This window comes from Homarus americanus, unplaced genomic scaffold (genome assembly GCF_018991925.1).
Source record: "Homarus americanus isolate GMGI-L3 unplaced genomic scaffold, GMGI_Hamer_2.0 scaffold39675, whole genome shotgun sequence".
NCBI lineage: Eukaryota > Metazoa > Arthropoda > Malacostraca > Decapoda > Nephropidae > Homarus > Homarus americanus.
In genome coordinates this window covers 19,373,603-19,396,609 of record NW_024736071.1, presented here as the reverse complement: position 1 = coordinate 19,396,609, position 23,007 = coordinate 19,373,603, and the positions used below count along the sequence as shown (strand labels likewise).

The 23,007-nt window shown below is 37.9% G+C and overlaps 1 protein-coding gene across 1 annotated transcript in view; it reads right to left on the bottom strand.

Annotated features, from left to right (window-relative positions):
* LOC121871881 (adenylate cyclase type 9-like) overlaps nt 1-23,007 on the bottom strand; it is a 159,655-nt gene that overhangs the window by 25,016 nt on the left and 111,632 nt on the right. The window contains exons 12-15 of the mRNA XM_042374467.1: nt 15,939-16,013; nt 12,384-12,459; nt 9,036-9,159; nt 6,154-6,295 (exon numbers count right to left, since the gene is read on the bottom strand). Coding sequence (XP_042230401.1) covers nt 6,154-6,295; nt 9,036-9,159; nt 12,384-12,459; nt 15,939-16,013 — 417 coding nt within the window. The remainder of the gene's footprint in view (nt 1-6,153; nt 6,296-9,035; nt 9,160-12,383; nt 12,460-15,938; nt 16,014-23,007) is intronic.

Below are 23,007 nucleotides of genomic sequence, written 5' to 3'. Positions count from 1 at the left end.
CTGCAACAGTCTGAACCTCACCAGTTACAGATTGACTCTGCCTAACGGCCGGACTGCCTTGCAACACGTCTCCATGCGTGACGAACAGTTGCTACAGACAGCTGATCCCATGCCTCCACCAAGAAGTCCACAGCTTTTTTGATGTTGAATATTCTCCAGAATTGTTTGAAAAGTATTTTTTGCTCTGCCAACTGTTGATCCTCGTCGTCTTCGCTCTTGCTATCGGTGGTGGTGTCACTCAGGTTACGCAACTCTCCCCTGGTGTTGGTGTAGTCGTTCAGGAGCTTGAATTTTTTAGTAGAGAATGCAGCTTTTACATTACAGATTAACTCTTGGTCCATGGGCTGTAATATAGACGTAGTGTTGGGAGGAAGGAAGACCACTTTTACGTTGGGGTGACGATCTAACAGTAGGGGCGAGTGTCCTGGTGCGTTGTCCAGCAGCAACAAAATCTTGAATGGCACATTCTGTTGCTCACAGAATTTCTTTACATCGGGAACGAAACAGTCATCAAACCAGGAGAGGGACAGTGTAGAGAACATCCACGCCTTACGTGCGGTCAGCCAGTGGACATTTAGCTTGGTCATGTCCTTGCTTTTGTAGGCGTGAGGTTTGCGTGCTGTGTGGATCACCGATAACTTGAGCATACAGGTACCGGAGGCATTGGTGGTAAACAGGACGGTGATGCATTCCTTCTGCAACTTCCGGCCCCGAATCTTGCTGGCATTCTTCACAACGAAGGTCTTGGAAGGTAGCTTTTTCCAAAAAAGACCAGATTCATCCATGTTAAACACCTGGTCGTCGGTGTACTGTCCTTCCTCCATAATCTCACGTAAAAACGGAGGAAATTCCCTAGCCGCAACACGGTCAGCACTAGCTTCTTCACCACCAATGTTGATATTGATGATCTTGTTCCTCATCTTAAACCTCAGTAACCACCCAGAGGAAGCATTAAAGGGTTTGGGCTCTGTAATTCCCATCTTTCGTGACACTGCAGCATACAGTTCACGTGCGTACTCCTTAACAGAGCGCGTGTCCACCGCCATGATCCGTCGCGCCTGACGCACCAAGTAGCTCACAAGTAATTTTTCCATCTTGGGAAGCACCTGGTTGTGGAAATACTTGATCATAGAAGCACCTGTAGACTTTGTGATCTTCATGTGCTCCTTTATCTTGGCTGCATCCTTCTTTATCGTCCGGATTGTAGATTCGTTCACACCATGCTGGCGCGCCAAATCAACCTGTCTTGTTCCTTTCTCCAACTCTTGGATCATCTTGTATTTCACCTCGTAGCTTAAGGAATGTCGTGTCTTCTTTGGCTTAGGGCGGCTGGGTCCAGGCAAGGAAAGGTTTCTCTCTGGGGGCGGTGGTCCGGCGGAAGCCATTTTACAGAACAATGGATGCACGATTACACGGTGTGGCCTGGAGGGATGAAACTGCTGCGGCTAGGTCAAGCGTCGTCTTTCCTCCCTCCCTCTCTCCCCCAGGTGGACACGTCATATTACTTTAAACCAATTACAGCTAGCAGCGGAGGGAGGTAGGGATGCATGGCCAATCACAGTCCGATACGTCATATGACGTCACTGATAATGCAACAGAGATATGCATTGCGCAACCTTACCGCGCGGCTTGCCCAGGTGGAGGCGGGAGCAGGCGGGAAGGGTGAATCTAAAAATAGCGTCGAGCCGGGCACTCTCCGCGTAAAGGGGTACACGCACCGCGGAATGTGAGCATCCCGGGTTTCGGCAGGGTACCGCGTAAACGTGGAACCACGTAAAGTGAGGGTTGACTGTATTTATGTTTACCCACAATAAGGCATACGAAGACAAATTCCGTATCAGTAACACTACATTATGCAAAAACAAAATTTTTAAAGATCAGAATTACATTGAAATATTACACGACCGTTAGCAGAGGCGGGAAAAATATGAAGTTGTTCGCAGTCATATTTCCCGCCTCTGCTAACGGTAGTGTAATATAATTTAGCTAAATATCTTTCTCGTCAGAAAAGGTCATTCCAACAATTATGAATAAACTCATTTAGAAATACATCATTGCTTCGGGACAAAATCGGACAGGTTTGCAAAGGCCAATCAGCTGCAAATTTTGAGGAGGGGGCGGGGCATCTTTTCTCAGCTGGGAAAAAATGCGCTATAATCCTCTACAGCTCCATGGGAGTGGAAAATAACAGTTTGCTGTAACACAGCTTCAATCATGTCCATATCCTATAGTTTTTAATTTTAAAATACTGTATATTTATTAAACCAAACTGCTAGATAAGCTATTCTGGATTATTATAGTTAAGAAATGAACTTTCTAACTTAATTAGAACTGTATTTATGGATTCCAGTAGTTTAGACTCAAGAAAACCATCTCCAGCACCCAGAAAAGTTCTGGGGAAGTGGGCTAGTGTGCGTCTATACAAGAAGTCTAGTTTAGACACACCAAAACTTTTTCCAGTAACCGGAAAAGGTTCCGGGGATAAGGAATTTTTCAGGGTTTGAGAAAGTCGTCCTGCTGAACGGAAATTTTTCATCCCTGGAAGTGCTCTGCAACAATTGTTCCGGCTAACGGGTATATCACTGTATTTTTTATTTTATTTTATCTATTATTATTACTATTTTTTATTTATTCCTCACATTTACTGGTGTAGTTTACACATGACATAGTTCAGCCAGGCAGTCACCCAGCTGACTCAAGACGCGTGAGACTGCTGGCTGTGTATGCTGTGACGTAACATAGGTGCTGTGACATCACATAGGTGGAGGGAGAGTGCGGCTGGCCACAGTTACAGCTCACTGCCTCAATACATTTTTTTTTATGCGATTAGCCCACCAGGGCACAGGTCAATGACCCACATCAGGGCCTGGGGGACGAAAATATAATAATTTAATAATAATAATAATAATAATAATAATAATAATTATAAAAAATATTAAATAAAAATAAAATATAAAAATAAAGTACAGGGGGTAAAATAAATAAATACAAAAAATCAATAGTGAGAAACGATATATGAATGTTGTGTTGTCAATAGTAAGAGAAACAATTGAAACCCTGCAATTGTGTGTAAATGAGGCAGAAAGTCAAATCAGCAACCTGGAACTTGGTCATAATTTTTGTGATGCCATATGGCAGCAGGGTCTACCATTAGACAACATATTATTTTTCCAATATCTTCCCAGGTAGTACACTAGGGTCGGGATATATAGCGACTTTATATAAAAAAAATTCTTATACCGCATTTCCCAAAATTATCGGCATTTTCCTATAAAATGTAGAAACAAAAAATTTTGTGAGGGAAATTGGACAGGAAATATTTCAAATTTATTACTATTCCCAAAATTATTGAAATTGTCCAATATATAGCGATAAATTTACTAACAGTAGACTCACAACTTATGTGGGGTTATGTTCCTGGGACCTCACATAAAGCCAAAAACCATATAACGTCAGAAACACTCCTAAATCCCCTAAATAACCCCAAAAATACGAGTTGAAATTTTTTTCTCTTGTGCAAAATATATGATGTCTATATTCAAATTATATGCTGTCTTGCAAGGATTCCTGCAAAGCAATTTATATTCTGCTAACTTTAGACTGTGCCATTTTATGTCAAGTTTAGTCACTTTTATTGGCCTCCAGAACCTAACCTTATTTTCCACATTGATTAAATGTAATTATATACAGGTACTCCCCGACTTACGTCGGGGTTAGGGACCGACATCCAGGTCGTAAGTCGGAAATGCTTAAATAACACAGAAAATCGAAAATTTGGGTCTCCTTTTCTTTTCAGCACCACAAAACACTCACTTTTAAGCTTGCCAGCCATTCTAAAGTGAATTACAGATGAAAATTTTGTCTGTGTACTGACTTTGGGACTCAAAAATACACAATTTGACCACATTTTGGCATTACTGAGGCGGTAAGTGCGGGTGGACATAAGTCGAGTCGGTCGTAAGTCGGGGAGTACCTGTATCACAATTTAGTATACTGTGCTGTATAGCGAACATCCTTGGACCCTATCTCGCGATATATCCCGACCCTTCTGTAGTACCTCTTAATTTTTCTTATTTTATAGTTCTATATTATAATTTCTTAACTTATAAGGTACATTAGAGCATTGTAATGATTTTTCCACAATTTTTATATTTCATTACATGTAACAGGCAACATGCCATCTCACAGGCCACCTCATCCCCAGTTTTCCCCATCATAGTGAGTCGATCATTACTAAACCGAATTTTGACCAAATGTTAAAAAGAAGGTGTTAAAATGTTGTAGATCTCTAAACCGAAATATCGTTAGGTGAATTAATGTTAAAGGAAGGATATCTGTATATCGTATGAGAGAGAAAACAAAGTCCAAACATCATACCACACTTGTGCTTGTTAGCTGTGAAAGGGCTACGCACATGCCATTATTACATAAGAAACCATAAAAGTTATGGAAATATAATTTCAAAGCTCTAATCCAACTTTTAAATAAAGAAAATAAACTATAAAATAAGCAAACTAAGAGTGGGAAGTCAATTGTGTGGGAGGTTTGAGAAAGGGTGGGTTGGTGGCTGGACAACTCCCCCCTCAATCCCTTTAACATGACAGTACAGCAAACCCTTGTTATTCGTGGGGGTTAGGTTCCAAGGAATGGCGTGAATAGGCAAAACCGTGAATAGCAACTTATATTACCTTAGTGCACTACTGTATACCTATATAAAACAACTGACCAGCTGCAGCAGCACTCATCCCCTCTTTTCACTTATCTAATAATAAAACTTTCTCTGTCAGGGTCATCACTGACTTCTGCCTTTTACATTTCACTCCACTAGCACTGACACTAGGCAGTCTCTTAGAGGCCATTTCACACAGAAACACTAAAGTTTTAAGAGTACAACACGAGATGCTGCGTGGGGTGACGTGCTACAGGAAAAAGCTTGCAAGGTAGCCAACATCTGCTTACTGCATATCGTTGAAATCACAAATTGCAAACCCGTGAATGGCAATGGTCTACTGTATGCAATTTCAGCACATTTCTAATATAATTTACATTAATTTGATACTGACTTATTATTTTTGTGAAATAAAAATTTTTCCTGAAAATGCCACAACCAATGCCAAATGAGATATTATGTTGTATTAAATTCACAGTGCTTTACCAAGCCAATCAGCTGACCATCATCGGCAGCCTCCCTCCGAGCAGTGTTACCAATGCTCTACTTCTTTCATGGGTCATTCCATGAAAATGTCAAACTGACAACCAAAACTGAAAAGCCACCAAAATTAATAAATTATATGTTGTTTTGAAACTTAAAGCACCGAATTTTACGAACCTGAAAATAATAAGTCTAAACACAGCCACAAAAATTATAGACAAAATTGTCAAATCATGTAACAGAAGAAACGACAACCTAAAATAGAACATTTACCAAAATATCTACGTCAGGGATTTTTTTAAATGGTACAGAATAACAAGGATCCCATTGGGTTACACTGCTACAATGTTTAATTAATTTCATTGACATGTGCTTGAAATGTGAGAACTGTACATTAGAATCCTGGCTATCCTGAGTCTGGGCAACCAACACCAAAATTAAGTACCGTGCCTGTAATAATAAAAATACCTCCAAAATCAGCTAGACTCTTAAGTTTGAATACTGCATGCAATGGGGGTGAGCTGCCATATTTATTGCAATTATAAAAAATAAAATTGATGTGTAGCACATCATAAAATACAATAGCACATCTTTTATGTACCCCTGTGCACATATACTGCACCCCTAATTACATTAATTCTTATGTGGAAAAATTCCTCATTATAGAAAATTTCATTATAAGACGCCATTCTCTGGAACATATCCCCAACGTATAATGAAGACACCCTGTACTGCTATTCTTTATACGGGCTATGCCAGCTCTCCAGCTCACTGCATCAAAGCAGAGTAGAGGTTAACATGTAAATAAGCTGATATTATTTTTTTAAATCTGTTTGCACTAAATGGAATTTATTTAACCAAAAGTGTGTGAAAAAAAAGCTAAGTAATACATCCTCCTAAGTAGCCAGAGCATTAATTTTAAAATTTTTCCACTATAACCAAATTATTGTACAATTAAGGAAACTGTATAGTATATTAACTTGGATACTGTATCTACTTACCCATGCCTACTTTAAATCTTCTCTTCATCTCGCCATATGGTTTGAAAGATGCATCCTTCTGTAGTGCTGCAATGAAGTCATTCACATTTGTCAAATATCCCTGGGGGATACGTTCTGCTATTGGCTTTATCACTTCATCGGGCTGAAAGGTAAATGTTGGAAATCTGTCATGCCCTTTTATCAAATTGATTCCTGGACCTCCAATGTGAATGTGAAATACAGTACATTTTAAAATCTTACATTTAATTTTAGGGATTACAAGCATTCCCCAATTTATGAAGGTTCGGGTTATGAAGAATAAAAGTCCCATGATTCGTCCCCCCCAAAAAAAATTAAACATACATAATGACAAAAATAATCTACAATAAAGCACTTATTTTTAATACCAATATGCTTACTTATTTCAATAACTTCCTTCATTATTCTCTAACACTCACAAAATAAATAAATAAATAAATAAATAATAATAATATATATATATATATATATATATATATATATATATATATATATATATATATATATATATATATATAAATAAATAAATAAATATATATATATATAAATATATATATACTGTACTGTATATATATATATATATATATATATATATATATATATATATATATATATATATATATATATATATATATATATATATATATATATATTTTTTTTTTTTTTATACACACACAGCTAGACCCCGACTTACGACTGCTTCGACTTACGCACCACTGCAGTTGTGACCATTTTTTTTTAATTTTTTTTTATCTATGTCGGATTTACGACCTGGATTTGGGTCCCTAACCCCGTCGTAAGTCGGGGTCTAGCTGTATATATATATATATATATATATATATATATATATATATATATATATATATATATATATATATATATATATATATATATATATATATATATATATATATATATATATATATATATAAAACTAATTTATTAACAGAAATTTTTATAATTGGACCATTCGTTAATCATGTGTGTGTGTGTGTCCTAATTATGTACAATAAAGGTGTAGTTACAAGATAAAGCTTGAGAATTGGGAGTAAACAAATGTTTGGGAGTGTGGACACTGCCAGCAATGCATGAGTGGGAGTCGAGTCAGCTTACTGACTGCAGCATTCACGCCACATAATATATAAAGCAATGAAATTTAGGATTGAGCAATAACCCATCAAAGATCGAGCTTGGGATTTAAATTTTCGTAGAGAATGTATGTCCATCTATGAAATAAAAATCAATGTATTAAACTACAGTACTGTACTGCAGTAATATACCATACAGTAAGAGGTTTTATGATATAATATTTTTTTTTTAAATGTAGGGAGTTAATCTATATAAGCATAGTATTTTTGAGGGATAAAAATTCATGTATTTCCGTGGGTCATTTACTGTAAATGATAGCTACCCGGTACATACTCGCTCCAACATTTTTTCTCCGACGCCAAAAGCGACTTGAGTTTCTAGAATCGCCAAAAGCGATTGTATTCCCTCGATTTTCAGCAGACCAACAACTCAGGAATTTGCTGACATCTGGTGGCCAGAAGAGGAAATGAAATGTGGACTAGCAAAGTGTGAATTCATCAGCTTTGCCTAATGAATGTAAGTGTATCATATACAGTGGTCCCTCGATTAACGAACACAATTGGTTCCACAGAGTCGGTTGTTAACCAAAGATTTTGTTAACCAAATCTAATATTTCAATGGGATATTGGGTAATTGGTTCCAACTCACAGAAAAAGTATACATACAAATTACTGTATACCAATAGAATTAGCAAAACATTAAATATAAACTAAATACAGTACTGTACAGTATACTGAACAATAATAAATAAAAAACAACAGAATACAGTATTTTAACTTACTTTGAGGTGTGTATGTCATATTCCCGACAGCTTTGTTTACATATCAAACAACTGATTGTAGAGGCAGTCGATGATGACATGCCATATTCTTTACAGAGTGCAATGGTTCTAATACCTTCTTCGTGTTTCATAATAATTTCTGCACTGTATATTATCAATATGTTAACTAAATTTCAGAATGACCAATAATTTTAATGTAAAAATTAAAAAATATTCAAGAGACCAATAAATTCGATGTTCACTCCACTGTAAGCAAAGTTAAACTGAGAAGCGTTGGTGGGCGAATCGATCAGCTAATGGGCAAACAAAAATTTTTCCATTGTACTATATATATTATCAATATGTTAACTAAATTATAATGACCAATAATTTTATTATAAAAAATGCAAAAATATTCAAGAGCACAACTTTCTTGATATTTACTCTACTGGAAACGAATGTAAACATAGAAGAGATTACTGTATTGGTGGACTAGCCGATCAGTTGATCAGCTGATGCGCAAAACAAAGCGTGTTTCTAGTAAGGCTGTCGTTAATTGTAGTTTTGTTCGTTAATGGAACTGAATCCTTATGGGAGCTAATTCATTAACAGAAATTTCGTTAATCGAGGGACCGCTGTGACACAGTGATATTGCCCTATTTATGTAAAAATGTTGAGCTGGTTTATTTACTTGTAACGAGAAGCCATCTATTAATGATAACCCATGTTGGTTGGCTGACTGGGACAACAGTTTGGAGTGAGATGACAATGGAAATAAACATTGCTGGGAGAGAGGTAACCTTCAGGGACACACTGTGACAAACTAAAAATATGTACACCAACTAAACAAACTTGTCACAGTCTATTTGTAGGGCCAGGGTAACATGGATGACCCCAAAGAAGAAAATTTAACCTAACCTAGGACCCCAGACACTAGAAAACCCTCAAGACAGGTCTTGGTCCCATGGTTCCCAGATTTCTGGGTCTATACCTGTAGATTTTGCAAATTACTCACCTCAATACCTTCAAACTTCTCAGGATCAACCTTCTCTGTATAAGTGTGAGTCAGGTATGTGGTGAGGCGACATGCACTGTAGTACACCTTGATGCGAAGCCCACTATATCCAAATATCTGTTCACTGCAATAACCATAATAAAAAAACATTCAGGATTTTGAATATTTTGGTTTTAAAAATACATACTATTAGAACACAATAAACAGGCAGTATTTATATGTCAATTTTTTTATGTCAATTAAATATTTAACAAGCTTGGGAATGGACACAAATCAGTTTCAAAGGAATTTTCTTGTGTTGGAAATCACAGGCCTAGAATATACATCAAATATTCATAAGCAAAGGAAAAAATGCTACAGGTTAAAGAATGCAGTTCCCAGACAACCCTAGAATGACATGATGAAACCTCTATCCAACAGACTATATAGGGGGAGAGAGAGGGGGCAGTCAAGTTCATTAGATTGAGTACAAAGCCACATGCCACACATAGCAATACGTTTGAAATAAATACTTGTACAACTAAATTTATTCTAAACACTACACTACTTTACTCATAAGTCATTCTGATCAATTTTACATTATTCAAAAGGTGGTTCAAGAGTTTTAACACTTATATCAGACGCAACTGCAAAACTGGAACCAAAAGTCAAGAGACGAAGATCTCGGTACTGGCTGTGAGATGCTACTTTTAATAGAGCTTAAGGATAGACAAGCTTAATCGCTGCACTCCTCTGGGCTGAATATGACCCTAAACTCCTTATCAGGGGTGCCATATTTTACCCATACTCGATTCAAAACGATTAATTTATATGTTGTATTACCTTATTATGTTTACTGTTGTATTGTTCCTCCTTTTTTCTTATTTCTCAATTAATATTTATACTGTAACACTGCACTGTATATACAGTAAATTATTTACAATACCTGTACTTATAACTATAATGGGATAAAACACTGATACATGAGCATTTTTTGTGAATCTTTCTCGTTCCTTTTCTAAATTATCTGTAATTATTTGTGTAATGAAAGTAGAGCAAACATACAGTGAGCCAACCCAAGTTTCCCATCTTTGTGAAATGATTTCCCTCCAATTCTTCATGCGTGAATGTTAAGTCTCTTAAAGCAGTGTCACACTAGCACTTTTTCAATAATTTTATTGCAGCAATTTTCTAATAATTTTCAATTTTCTAAGCATGCCTCGTCACACACGCATAGAGAACAAGAGCCAGTCTTTCCGAGTTCGTCAATTGCAAACAAAGATGGCTTTGTATGCCTTCCTCTTCATTTTTTTTTTACTGTACCTATCATCCCTTGGGTCCCACAGACAATAATGAGACCTAATATTATCTATCATGCATTCTTTGGACAAGCATGTCCACACAGGAATAGATAAGGGCCGTGAAGAAGTTGAACACATGGCTCAATGTAAACAAACATATCAGATGTATTTACAAATGTCAACATCAATAAAAAATTTACAATTAAGCAGCTTATTAAAAATTTGATACTGAATACATTACTTTAAAAATTTTATTTAGTTATTTTACGTAGTTTAATACTGTATTTATTTTATATAAATATCCTCATTGTTGAGTAAAGATCTTGATTTCGCCACAGAAATTGGCGTAAGCCAGTCAGGTGGAAATGATACCCTTCGTCCGAGTGAGATGGACTAAAAAAATAGACAACTCATGGAAAAAACGACGGAAATCAGGAACGCTGATGGAAAAAGTGCTAGTGTGATGCAGCCTTTACACATTTGCAAACATGATTATTCATATTAGTATTGCTATACTACTGCATTTCTAAGTAACATTAGAGCATTGAAGTGATATTTATATTACAGCATATTTTCTTTATTACTGTGTCAAATTAGAACACTGAAATGATATTTGTAAGACTTTTATGGTTTTTATGAAAATAAAAACGGCAGTAGCTGGCTCTCAGCCGTGTATTGTGAATATCTGACCGCAAATCTCAAATAAGACGTAGTAATAGAGGTACCCGTGAATTAAAGAATAAAAATTTGCATTTCACCAATTATCGTGACTTCATTGTACAGTACTGTTTTTCTCATAAACATTATTTTCCCCAATTTTTTCATTAATACTGATGAAGTTATTGCAAGAAATGTATTCTTACAACCACAAAATAAAAATCTTAAACACCATGTAACTAGCCATTCAAAGCATATGTCAATACCTCATATCGTGCAGGTTGGCATGAGACAAACTTCTGCTGTTGACTGTACAGTAGTCCCCCAAAAAAGTACTGTTAAATTTTCTGTAACTACAATTTGAAATGCTAGACAAAAAGCATTGATATGATCCCCAGTGCATCACCATAAGTTGGTATGCCTGCTCGTCATATCAGCAACAGCTAGAGATGGGGGTAGGATTGGGGCAGGGAGTCGTCCATGTGTGTAAACTAGATACTTCAATATATTAACATATGGCGACCTGTGGTGTAATGGTTAGCATGCTTGCCTCGCAAGCGAGCGGACCCAGGTTCGATCCCCGGGCAGAGTGAAACTATGGGCAAGTTTCTTGATGCCATTTGCCTTTGTCTACTCAGCAGTAATTGGGAACCTGAATGTTAATCGATTTGCGGATTGTGTTCCGGGGTAATGGTTAACCAGTGCAGTTTGAGAGTTGTCCGGTCTTCTCAGACTATTCCTCGACACTGGGTCATGCAACTCGTTAACTTAGGGTGTGGTTGTTGTGTGGCGACAGCTTCTACACCTTGCACAAATTCACACCTAGGTGGGCCTTGAGCCAGCCATCCTGATAACACGAGGGGGCAACCATTATGTATCAATTGAAAAGGTAAACAGGTACTCCCCGACTTACGACTGACTTGACTTACAACCACCCGCACTTACGACCTGCTTCAGTTGTACCAAAATTTGGTCAAATTTTGTATCTTTGAGTCCCAAAGTCAGTAAAGACAAAATTTTCATCTGTAATTCACTTTAAAATGGCTGGCAAGCTTAAAAGTGAGTGTTTTGTGGTGCTGAGAAGAAAAAGAGACCCAAATTTTCGATTTTCTATGCGTTATTTAAGCATTTCCGACTTATGACCCTAACCCCGTAGTAAGTCGGGGAGTAACTGTATACTCATTTATGCTCAAAGGTCACTGTTGTAGAACTACCAACCATTCAGAAACACATCAAGTAACACTGCTCAGAAAGCCTCGAATCACATCAACCCCATGGCTAACGATTCTTTTTTGGGGGACTGTACATCTTATTTTTCTATGAACAATGGGATTGCTTTGTCAACTTTAATTACAAAACTGGTTTGTTAAGTGTGAACTGAACAAGGTTTATAAAGAAGGCAGCAGCTCACCTGTCACCATACACCTGGTGAGACATGTCAGGCTTGAATGTTGATTCCTCATCATCAATATCAGCCGGAGAACGCACTGCAACAATGACATTTACAGTATTAGTAACATGTATGTGAACAAACTTTGGTAAGATTGTACAGTAAAGTATCCTGTACAATGAAGAAATAAAATTAAATTTCTATATTGAATATTTATCAGCAATTTACAATCCATAAAAAAGTAAGGGAAAGAGCCCATGCAAGGGGTTCAAGGGCTTGCTTATCCACAAAATTTCTAAAAAATAAAGTTTTTCATTGCACAGCTCTACTTTAAGAAACAACCCTCCTATTTTTTCCCTCTATTTACACAAAGAAACTTTAGAGAAAACTAAAATCTCTTACACTCAAGTAAAGTAAAAAAAATATTTTTTATTTGTATTGGAACCAAATTCAGTTGGTATAAAAGGAGTTTCTAAGAATCAGTACAATGCAGGTACAGTACAGTGATATCCCCATTAGCTGGAATAACTGGTGAAGAGCGGTTCCGGGATTGAGAGATTTCCGAGTGGATATGAATTTCCTCATCCTTGGAAAAATTTGCATGTCCCTGGATTTTTTCTGGACATTACTGGGGAAAGTTTTCCTCAGGTCTAAACTACACATTACTCATGGACAGACACAGAGCTGTATTTTTTATGCAGACACCAATGTACACATACAATAAACAGTAAATAATGAAAACATACTACAGTAGTACAATACTGTACTGTATACACTATACTGTATTGTACTGTACTCACCAGCAGATGCTGTCATCTTGAGCTTGTGCAGCCAAGCCAAATGGTGATATGATGATACAGAATGGCTTGCCTTTGTCCTGTATCAGGTGTTGCTGTCACTCTCCTCTCCCTCCATGAAGGAGGGATTGTACGCTCAGAAAAAAAAAACTATTGTATCTTTAAAATTCTTGTGCGAAACAAAATGACATAATGAACGAAGGTTCTTAATAAGGGCCCATGAGGCATACAGTTTTTCACCAATCATATTGCAACAAACTCATTTTATATTTTGAATGAAATAACTAAATTAAGCCTACCATAATAGGTAGGAAATATCTCACAATTACGCCTACCATCCCTAGCGACACAACATGATTGTTCAATTCAAAATTCATTGGACCCTTCCTGAAAGATACTTTTTTACTGAGTGTACATTCATTGTATACTGTACATACACTGTCCACTCTGCTATGTACAGTACAGTACTGTACATATAGTACTTTCACACTTACTAAATGTACAGTACAGTATATGCAACTGTAATAAATTGTTACAGTACATCTTAGCACTGATTTAACGGTATTCTTAGCCAATTATATGCTGGTACAGTAATGCACAGTACAGCACTGAAAAATACAGATCGTATGTGAAAACAGCAGTGAGCGTGCGAACAAGTTATACGATGGCAGCAGACAATGAACTAAGAGTGTCATGATGGAAGAGTTTGAGGAAACAGGCTGTGAGATACATCAGCCAATCTGAGGCATCCCAAGCAGTCACATGACAGTAGTGGTCAATCGTAGCTCACAAGCACTCTGAGCATACCCTCCCACAAGCTCGGCACGCATACCCACGTCGGAAACATTTAATCTCTTGGAAATTCATTCCCATGCCCGGAACAGAGATTTTCTTGGAATTTTCTGGAAATGCACATGCCCGAAATGGAGATATTTTTCCTGGAATTTCTCAGAATAAATATTTGGGATTGAAGATTCTGGCTAATGGGAAGATTTCTGTATTGTGAAATACTGTACTCAAAATATGAATACAGTACTGTACATATCGGTAACTCTGGAAATAAATATGAAAACTTGTATCCTTCATTAACAAATATGTACAATGTAAGTAAGAACCCCCCCTAAGTCGGACTTCCATAAGTCGGAAATCCCCATTAGTCGGACTTGGATCTGTGAGTCTGCCATTATTCACCCTACACCTCAAACTCAGAATTGGTGGTAACCCCCGATCTGCCACCTTACATCCCCGATTCCGACAGTGATTAAACCAAGAAATAAATTCTAGTTTTAATTGTAACTGTACAGATAAATATAAATGAAACTAAATAGTATAAGTGAAACTACAGTAAAGTAAGTTTAAGGGGCCCTCTTTGTCCTCCAACTCAAGATTCATCAAGATTCGTCTGTTACAATAACTTCAAAATTCATCTGTAAATGAACATTGTTAACTTTAATTTTGTTTTTGGATGTGAAGTGTCAGCAAAATGGTGGTTGAAATTACAGGGGAGGGGGGACATAAATCCAACTTTTGGATAAGTCAGACTAGCATGAGCCCCACATTGTCCAACTAAGGGGGTCTTACTGTATATACAGCTATGTAAATAAAATTCAGTAATGGATTTGTGTACATTACAGTATTGTATACACAAGCAAAATACAAAATGTTAATTACTACAGTGGTCCCTCGGTTAACGAACACAATTCGTTCCAGAAGGTCGTTCGTTAACTGAAAATTTTGTTAACCGAGACCATTGTTTCAATGGGATTTTGGGTAATTGGTTCCAGCTCACCGAAAATTACATACAAACTAAAAATAAATGCAGTAAAGTAAACTTACTTTGAGGTGTGCATGTAGAAGGCTCCTGGTTGTTGTTGATGATGATGATGATGATGGGAATTAGAATGGGGGTGAAGGAGAAGGAAGAAGAGAAGGCATTAGGGTGGAAGAGAAGTCACCCCATGCTTCATGCCGCCATTTCACCCAAAATTTTTTAGTTCACTTGGTGTAATTCAAGATTATTTTCTTTAAATCAACACTGCACTGCATTATATATTGTCAATATGTAAAATAAACTTCAAAATGACCAATAATTTGACTGGAAACACAGAAAAAAAGTGTTTATGTTGAAGGGTCTTAAACAAGATGTTCCTTCCTCTGAACCGATAAGCAAACTGACGCCAAGCTTGGTGTGTTGAGTGGCTGTTTGGCGCGCAAAAAACTAGTTTCCTGTACTTCAATTATGTTCAATAATTGCTAAAATGACTAAAAAATTTAATATTAAACTTTTAAAATTATTGAATAGTACAACCTACCTGATATTTACTAAAATGGAAACGAATTTAATCCCTAGAACCTATTACTGTATTGGCGGACTAATACTACAGCTGGTGAGCAGCCAAATGCAAGTAAAAACATGTTGGGAAAAATTCGTAAGGAATTCGTTAACCAAAATTTTTTCATTAACCGAAGTGAAGAATCTTATGGAAGGTAATTCGATAACCGAAATTTCGTTAACCGAGGGATCACTGTACAGTATACATTGTACAGTCAATTGATCTGGCTACCACTGTCTCCACTATTCTTACTGTATTTATCTCCCACATAATGGATTATTGGTAGAAAAGGGGTCCTTCCAAATATACTGTGCTGTTTTTGTATAGTATTTATAACTTTCTGAAATATAACTAGAATAGAATTGCCAATTCTCTATTTTCCGAAGAAAAAAAAAACATTCGTTTATACAATACTGTACATGAACTTTAACATGTATACAACTTACCAAGCTTGAACTCAAGTGCTTCGTTACTGTCAATGACGTAGTACTGGAGGGAACTCTTGGCTATTCCTGACACACCTGCAAAGTAGTAGACAATATTCATGTAAATGATAGCTGAAAGCAAAAAAGAACATTGATGTCTGTCCTCAACCATTGTTGTTCAGAGCTGGCAGCAAGCTGCCAATTAATGTACCAGTAATTGCCAGAAAAAAAAAATATTTACCTAATCAGTAACACAGTACATGAGCTTTCTCATTCATTACATAAAAAAGGTCAACTTTGCATGAACACTTAACTATTGGACCCTGTACCACAGTACTGTATATACAGTACTTAAAATAGAAATTAAATAATAAAAAAGTGCCTTTTCTGGAGTGGCAGGTTTTTCCGCCATTAGGCAGTGGAATGAACACAAATGACAGAACAATAACCTACAACCAAATTAACCTGAAATACAACAAACATTACTTCAGTAATCACTGTGTAATGGCTTCATTTATGAATGGATTAACAATAAGGAAGAATTTGGTTAAAGTTATCTTGGCTATGATCACTTAGTGGTGGATCCACATCTAGCAAAAAGACAACTTTATTCACTAGAGTGGTAGGTTATTTAATTACAGGGGTATTCATGTCCAAATCAAACTAACTGGTGTTGTTACTCAGTTTTCTATACTTGTACAGTACTGTATAATATACAGTACAGTACTGTATACAAATTCCTTGATATGCAGTGCATATCATCAAGAAATTTGTAATGAGTAAATTTATGCTCCAGCCAAACAGTGGCTGCCCCCATTTTTTTTTTTTACAAATTCTAATCCAATAGAATGAATTTTGTTAGTGGAAAATATCCTCTCCTCCCATTTTCTGGCAAGTCAACCTCGATGTACTATTTGCTCAGGTTTACTCCACCATTTAGCTCTTTGAATCAGGAATCTCCCGACATTACTATAATTGTCCAAACACTTACAACCTTTTTTTTTTTGGTCTTTCTATTTCACAACAGCCATACATCCAGTAAATACCTCTTCCATATATACCTATGTTTTTTCTTGTACACCAGTTCTTCATCACTGCCAGCAACCTGTACCCCCGGCAGTCTGACAAACAGTGGCTAGTGTGACCTATGGATGACGAGGAAGACCCCGATGACCCCGACTTCGAGTCATCTGAGGCTAATTATGGTAAGCACAAAGGTGGATAAGTTAGATTATGTTAACCCTCGGCTGTGTGCGGATATTATTTCGCTGTTTGGACATAAGTTAGCCAACTAGGTGCACGCAGTAGGATGAGTGCGGTTATATTTACGCCATCCAGATATAGGTTAGCCGACTGGTTCCAAGCAGTAGGTTAGGTTGCAGTCGAGAAGCAGTGTTGTGACCAAATTTTACCGGTTACCGTAGGTTAGGTTTGGTTAGGTTGAAATTATGTTTTTCCAATCATTTTGATGTTTTTAGAACGATTCTGACCTTCAATTCTATTGCAAATTACTGCTTTTGTGATTTCCCCCCACCCAAAACCCCTGGTGCCCACTGGAGGGCCCCCCCATATTTGTTGGATAAGAGGGTGAGGGGGTAGTTAAAATAGTGATTTGCAGTAAAAATGAAGGTCAGAATCGTTCAAAACACATCAAAAACCATCAGTGAAGCATAATTTCAACTTCCAAATAGGTGCACAACCAAAACAATAATTCTAGTTTTTTTTTGTTTTTGTTTTTTTTTGCGTGGATTAACCCACACGGGCACAGGTCACTGACCCACATCGGGGCCTGGGGGGCGAAATTGTAATAATTATGCATAGTAAATAAAAAAAATGAAAATAATATAATAATGATAACAATAATTATAACACTGTAATAATAATAAAGAACTATAAAGAAAAAAAAAATAAAATCAATAGCTAGAAATGCTATAAGTATGTCATGTTGTCAAGTAAGAGAAACAATTGAGACCCTGCAATTGTGTGTAAATGAGGCAGAAAGTCAGATCAGCAACCTGGGACTTGGTCACAATTTTTGTGATGCCATATGGCAGCAGTAGGTTAGCTTAGTCAGAAAGGACATCTTAGTGACCATCACGGTTAATTTAGTCTACAACACTTTGGTTGGAAGTTCATAGTTTTCGAGCTATTTTAACTTTTATTATATAATATTTGGCCAATCAGCAGGAGTGCTGATGTGACGTAATATTCATACGCCAATCAGCGCAGGTATCCATTAGCCGGCAGTTGGAATGGCGACTGTGTGAGTAGGATATACAGTCTCGTTCAAGATTCTTCGAACACAGCTGGCAACTTCAGGCCGTTTGTTTACTATAGTACATAGTATAATATAATACGAAACAACAAAGCCAAACTATCAATTAAGCAATGGGGAAATAAGTAACTAATCACCGATCACTTTTACATTCATTCATAATTTCTACTACATATTATAGTAAACAAACGACATTGAGTTGCCAGCTGTCTCCAGCAGTGTTCGAAGAATCTTGAACGAGACTGTACATTCGGTCCGACTAATTACCGAAATGTAGCAAAATGTAGCTGCATTGAAGTCAAATAATGGTCCTACATGAATAAATCGGACTGCTAATCACTTCTCGACTAGTATTTGGTGTCACAAAGTCACAAAAAATTGGAAAACTTACTTTAACCTGAGTTAATAGATCGCGTGCATGGACCGAGGGAGCAAGTAATTACCCAAATGTAGCCGCAATGAAGTCAAATGATGGTCGTACAAGCGTAAATCGGGCTGTGAATCACTTCTCGATTATTATTTGGTGTCATAAAGTCACAAAAAATTGGTAAACTTAATTTAATCTGAGTTGTGTTGTGTTAGGTTAGGTTAGGTACATGCACTTGATCTATTAACTCAGATTAAATTAAGTTTACCAATTTTTTGTGACTTCGTGACACCAAATACTAGTCGAGGTTAGGTTAGGTTAGGTACATGCACTCGATCTATTAACTCAGATTAAATTAAGTTTACCAATTTTTTGTGACTTCGTGACACCAAATACCAGTCGAGAAGTGATTGGCAGTCCTATTTATTCATGTAGGACCATTATTTGACTTCATTGCGGCTACATTTGGGTACATTTGGGTAATTAGTCGGACCCCTGTACATTAGCTGGCTGGCGCATTATTACATGCATTTTGGACAATGAAGCAGCCGCTGTTGACATTTTTAGGGCTCACAGTGTTCTTGTTTCATTTGTAGAGTGTCCGAGATGTAATTCAGTGTCAGTACTGTGTAGATACCCATGCATGGTACTGTGGTAAAAGATGGATACTGACAAAGACACCACTTCCCCATTCAAGTTGCATCACTATCTCCTATATCTCTTACTTAAGGTAGGTTTCTTACACACTAGGAGTTAGGTTAGGTTAGGTAGGCTTAGGTTAGTTTTGTTTTTATTTTCATTTTTTTTTAAGTTTTTAGGTTTTGACCATCAGCTTTCTTTTTTCAAGATCTCAACTACTGCTCATTTCTGACGGCAATGAAGGTCATATTTGTATTTACACTATGAAATCCTATTTTCAAAAGTCAATTAGGTGTTGGCAACTACTAAATATTTACCACTATCATTATATAGTTTACCCACCACTCATGCACATTACGCTGCCATATCAATAAATATTGACGTTGGTCAATTTATAGTAGTGCACCGTAGTTTCTTTGGGCATTAGAAATGTGTAAAATATAAATAAAAAAAATCACCAAAAACTAACCTAACCTAACCCAACCCACCTAACCTAATGGGGGGAGGGGGGTCCAAGGGGGCTCCGATTAGGATGGGTTAGATAGAACGGTGCACTAATATAAAAATACGGTAATTATTTAGGACTAACCTGTGAGCGAAATTGATTGTAAATAATTATAAAAATACCGGATTTTCATTGTTATATTATAGTGGACACTATTGAAGTTTGTGGAAATATGTTAAAACTTTGATATTTTTAAAATAAACACTACTTAACATTTGTGGGTATGAAGGACAGACCTAACCAACCTAACCAAACAAACCTACCTAACTTCCCCGGTATATTAAACAGAAAGAACTTACTATGATATGGTGAAAATTGAGGCATTTTCTGGACGCTATGTTTTGCACACAGCTGCCGTACCTATATCCTGTGCCTTTACTATTACCCATTCAACATTGACATTGGTATGGTCTTTGATATGGTCATGATATTTCTGGATTACTTAAGTACTCATTTTTAAACATAGTAGACATTCTCGATGACTATGTTTCACCTGTATTGGAAAATTACTCCTAAGGCCAACATACGTACAAGTATATTAGTCCTACATACATGACACCTTAAGTATCCTATATATGTGGTTCTACTTGTTTTATCTTACCTGTGTTGTATGTTAATAGGGAAATGCATGACTTTAACATATAAAATTAATTGAACAAGTTATCGTCTGTACAACTTGGGTTTGTTGGAATTTCACAAATTACTTCATCCCTGGACGACCAATACTCCTACTACAGTACTTTACCTTTCATTCCCACCAACTTGTACTTATATCAACATACAAAGAAATGTTCTTTCTTGTTCCCTCTCAGAAACAGCAAAGTATTACGATGGTAATTCCTTAAACAGAAGATGTCAAAACTTGTTCTGATATTCCCTTAATTGTTCAAGGTGGAGTAAATACCACAGGAATTAAATAAAACATCGGAAACTACCTTACACAGTACACAAATGTTTGTTATGGGATTAAGTGAGTGTGAAATACAGAGAGGAGCACTCACCCGCCATGTTGCTGAGCGCGGGAAAAATATTTCATATGTGTGGGAATACTGGGTAACTAACTTTAAAAATAATGTTCAGCTTGCATTATCTCTTTATTTAAACCCAAAATTAAATAATCATAATTTAGATATGGTGCATTTTTAAATAGATATATAACATATCTTATGGCTAATGCTCTAAAAAAAATGCTTATCGTCATCTAATTTATGTACTGTATTTAGTAGCCGTCCATCGATACTCCCCAAAAGACTATATTTAATGATGGAGTAATTTTTAAACAAAACATGGTATCATAAAACAGTTAAAATATATTTCCTTAATTCTCACATTAATCGAGCACTGAGTAAAGTTTTACCATCAGTTAAAAATATTGTACTGATATTTTGAACGTGTTGACTATGTTGGAGTGCACACCATCAGTACAAAAACTTCATCAAATTTTGAGTTAAGATAATGTTGGTGTAAAATTCTATAAACTTCATATCTTTGTGATGTACAGAATTAAAACCACCACAGTATTACAAAATGCTATAGTGTACTGTACTTTGAATTTATGTTTTTAACTTCAGAACATTTAATATTAATAAGAACAACTCGTGAACTCATATACCAACATCATTACCAGTTTATAAAAAGGCTGGGAACTCTTGCCTCAGCCCTTCTCATCACTTTACTCAAGGATTTTTTGTCAAGCGCCCTCGAGAAATCCATGAACTGGGTCTGTTGACTGATTTAAATACTTTACTTTTTTACTTTTATCCTCTTCACCACTGATCGGCTCGTTAGCCGCTTGGGCGACCGGTCACGTTGTAGTGGATTTCTCCCCTACAAACGCTGTTTGTCGCTGCGTAGCCGACCCCACGAATTCCCCTGTGTATGCCTCGTGGTCTAGGTCAACCAGTGCCGCCCACGGAGCTGGGGTCAACTACCAACCCCCGCTATTTAAGACCTGACCTCGTGGTGATCTCTCTCTTTCTACCTACACCAACCAGCCAACAACACCTCCTCCTCCTCCGCCTGCCTGGCGGTCCTCTCTCCCGCCGGCGAGCATGGTGACCCACAAGCTGTCCTCCTCTAAGCGTCCTCACCAACCAGCTCTCTCTACATCACGCTTGTAACCATGCTGCCTTCCCAGCACCAAGCTGCATTGTACATCCAATACAACATGTATACAGAGAGCACATTGTGAGTTTCCTTTCTCCATTCCATCCTGAGTGTGAACACAAACATCCCATACCCCACAAATGGTGACCCCGGAGATTCGCACTCGCACAGGATGGAGGAGAAACAGATCACTCTCCCAGTCTTCAAGCAACATGGAAGACTGGCTTATCCACCCAGAAGCAGCTCTCATCGGCTCTACAGCTACTGTCTCTACACCGCAGGTTAGACACCCTAGAGCAGCACTACTTCTCTAAGCAGACACCAGCTCCTCTTCCTGCCCCAAGCACCACGTCCTACCGACCCCAACACACCCGTCCTGCCTCAGACGCCGCCCCGGCCCAGCAGTACCCCCTGCCGCTTCTCCTGACGCGGCCCCTGCTCCTGAGTGCGGACCCACACACCCCTCTTTTCTCCCTCAGGTACTCCCTGCTAATGTCCTGCACCCTGCTGCTGTCGTGGACCCAGCTGCTATAACGAGCCCTCATCCGCTTCTCCTGACGCAGCCCCTGCTCCTGACCCAGGTCCACACACCCCAGCAGGCGCATCTGACGACTCTGTACCTGCCGTGAGGGAAGCACAACATTCATCGCCTCCACACACCCTTTTTCTCCCTCTCTACTCCCACAGATATTGTGTATCTAGACACTTGTCTCTTGCGGCCGACTCATCCACGCCATCGCCGTTGTCTCACATGAGGCATGCACCGCCCGTTCTGCCTCACATGTGCTATGCAACCCTGCAGACAACAAGTCTCCTACACCGCCTGGAGGGAAGGGGAAGTATTGTAGTGGATTTCTCCCCTACAAACGCTGTTTGTCGCTGCATAGCCGACCCCACGAATTCCCCTGTGTATGCCTCGTGGTCTAGGTCAACCAGCGCCGCCCACGGAGCTGGGGTCAACTACTAAGCCACGCCAACCCCCGCTATTTAAGACCTGACCTCGTGGTGATCTCTCTCTTTCTACCTACACCAACCAGCCAGCAACACCTCCTCCTCCTCCGCCTGCCTGGCGGTCCTCGCTCCCGCCGGCGAGCATGGTGACCCACAAGCTGTCCTCCTCTGAGCACCCTCACCAACCAGCTCTCTCTACATCACGCTTGTAACCATGCTGCCTTCCCAGCACCAAGTTGCATTGTAC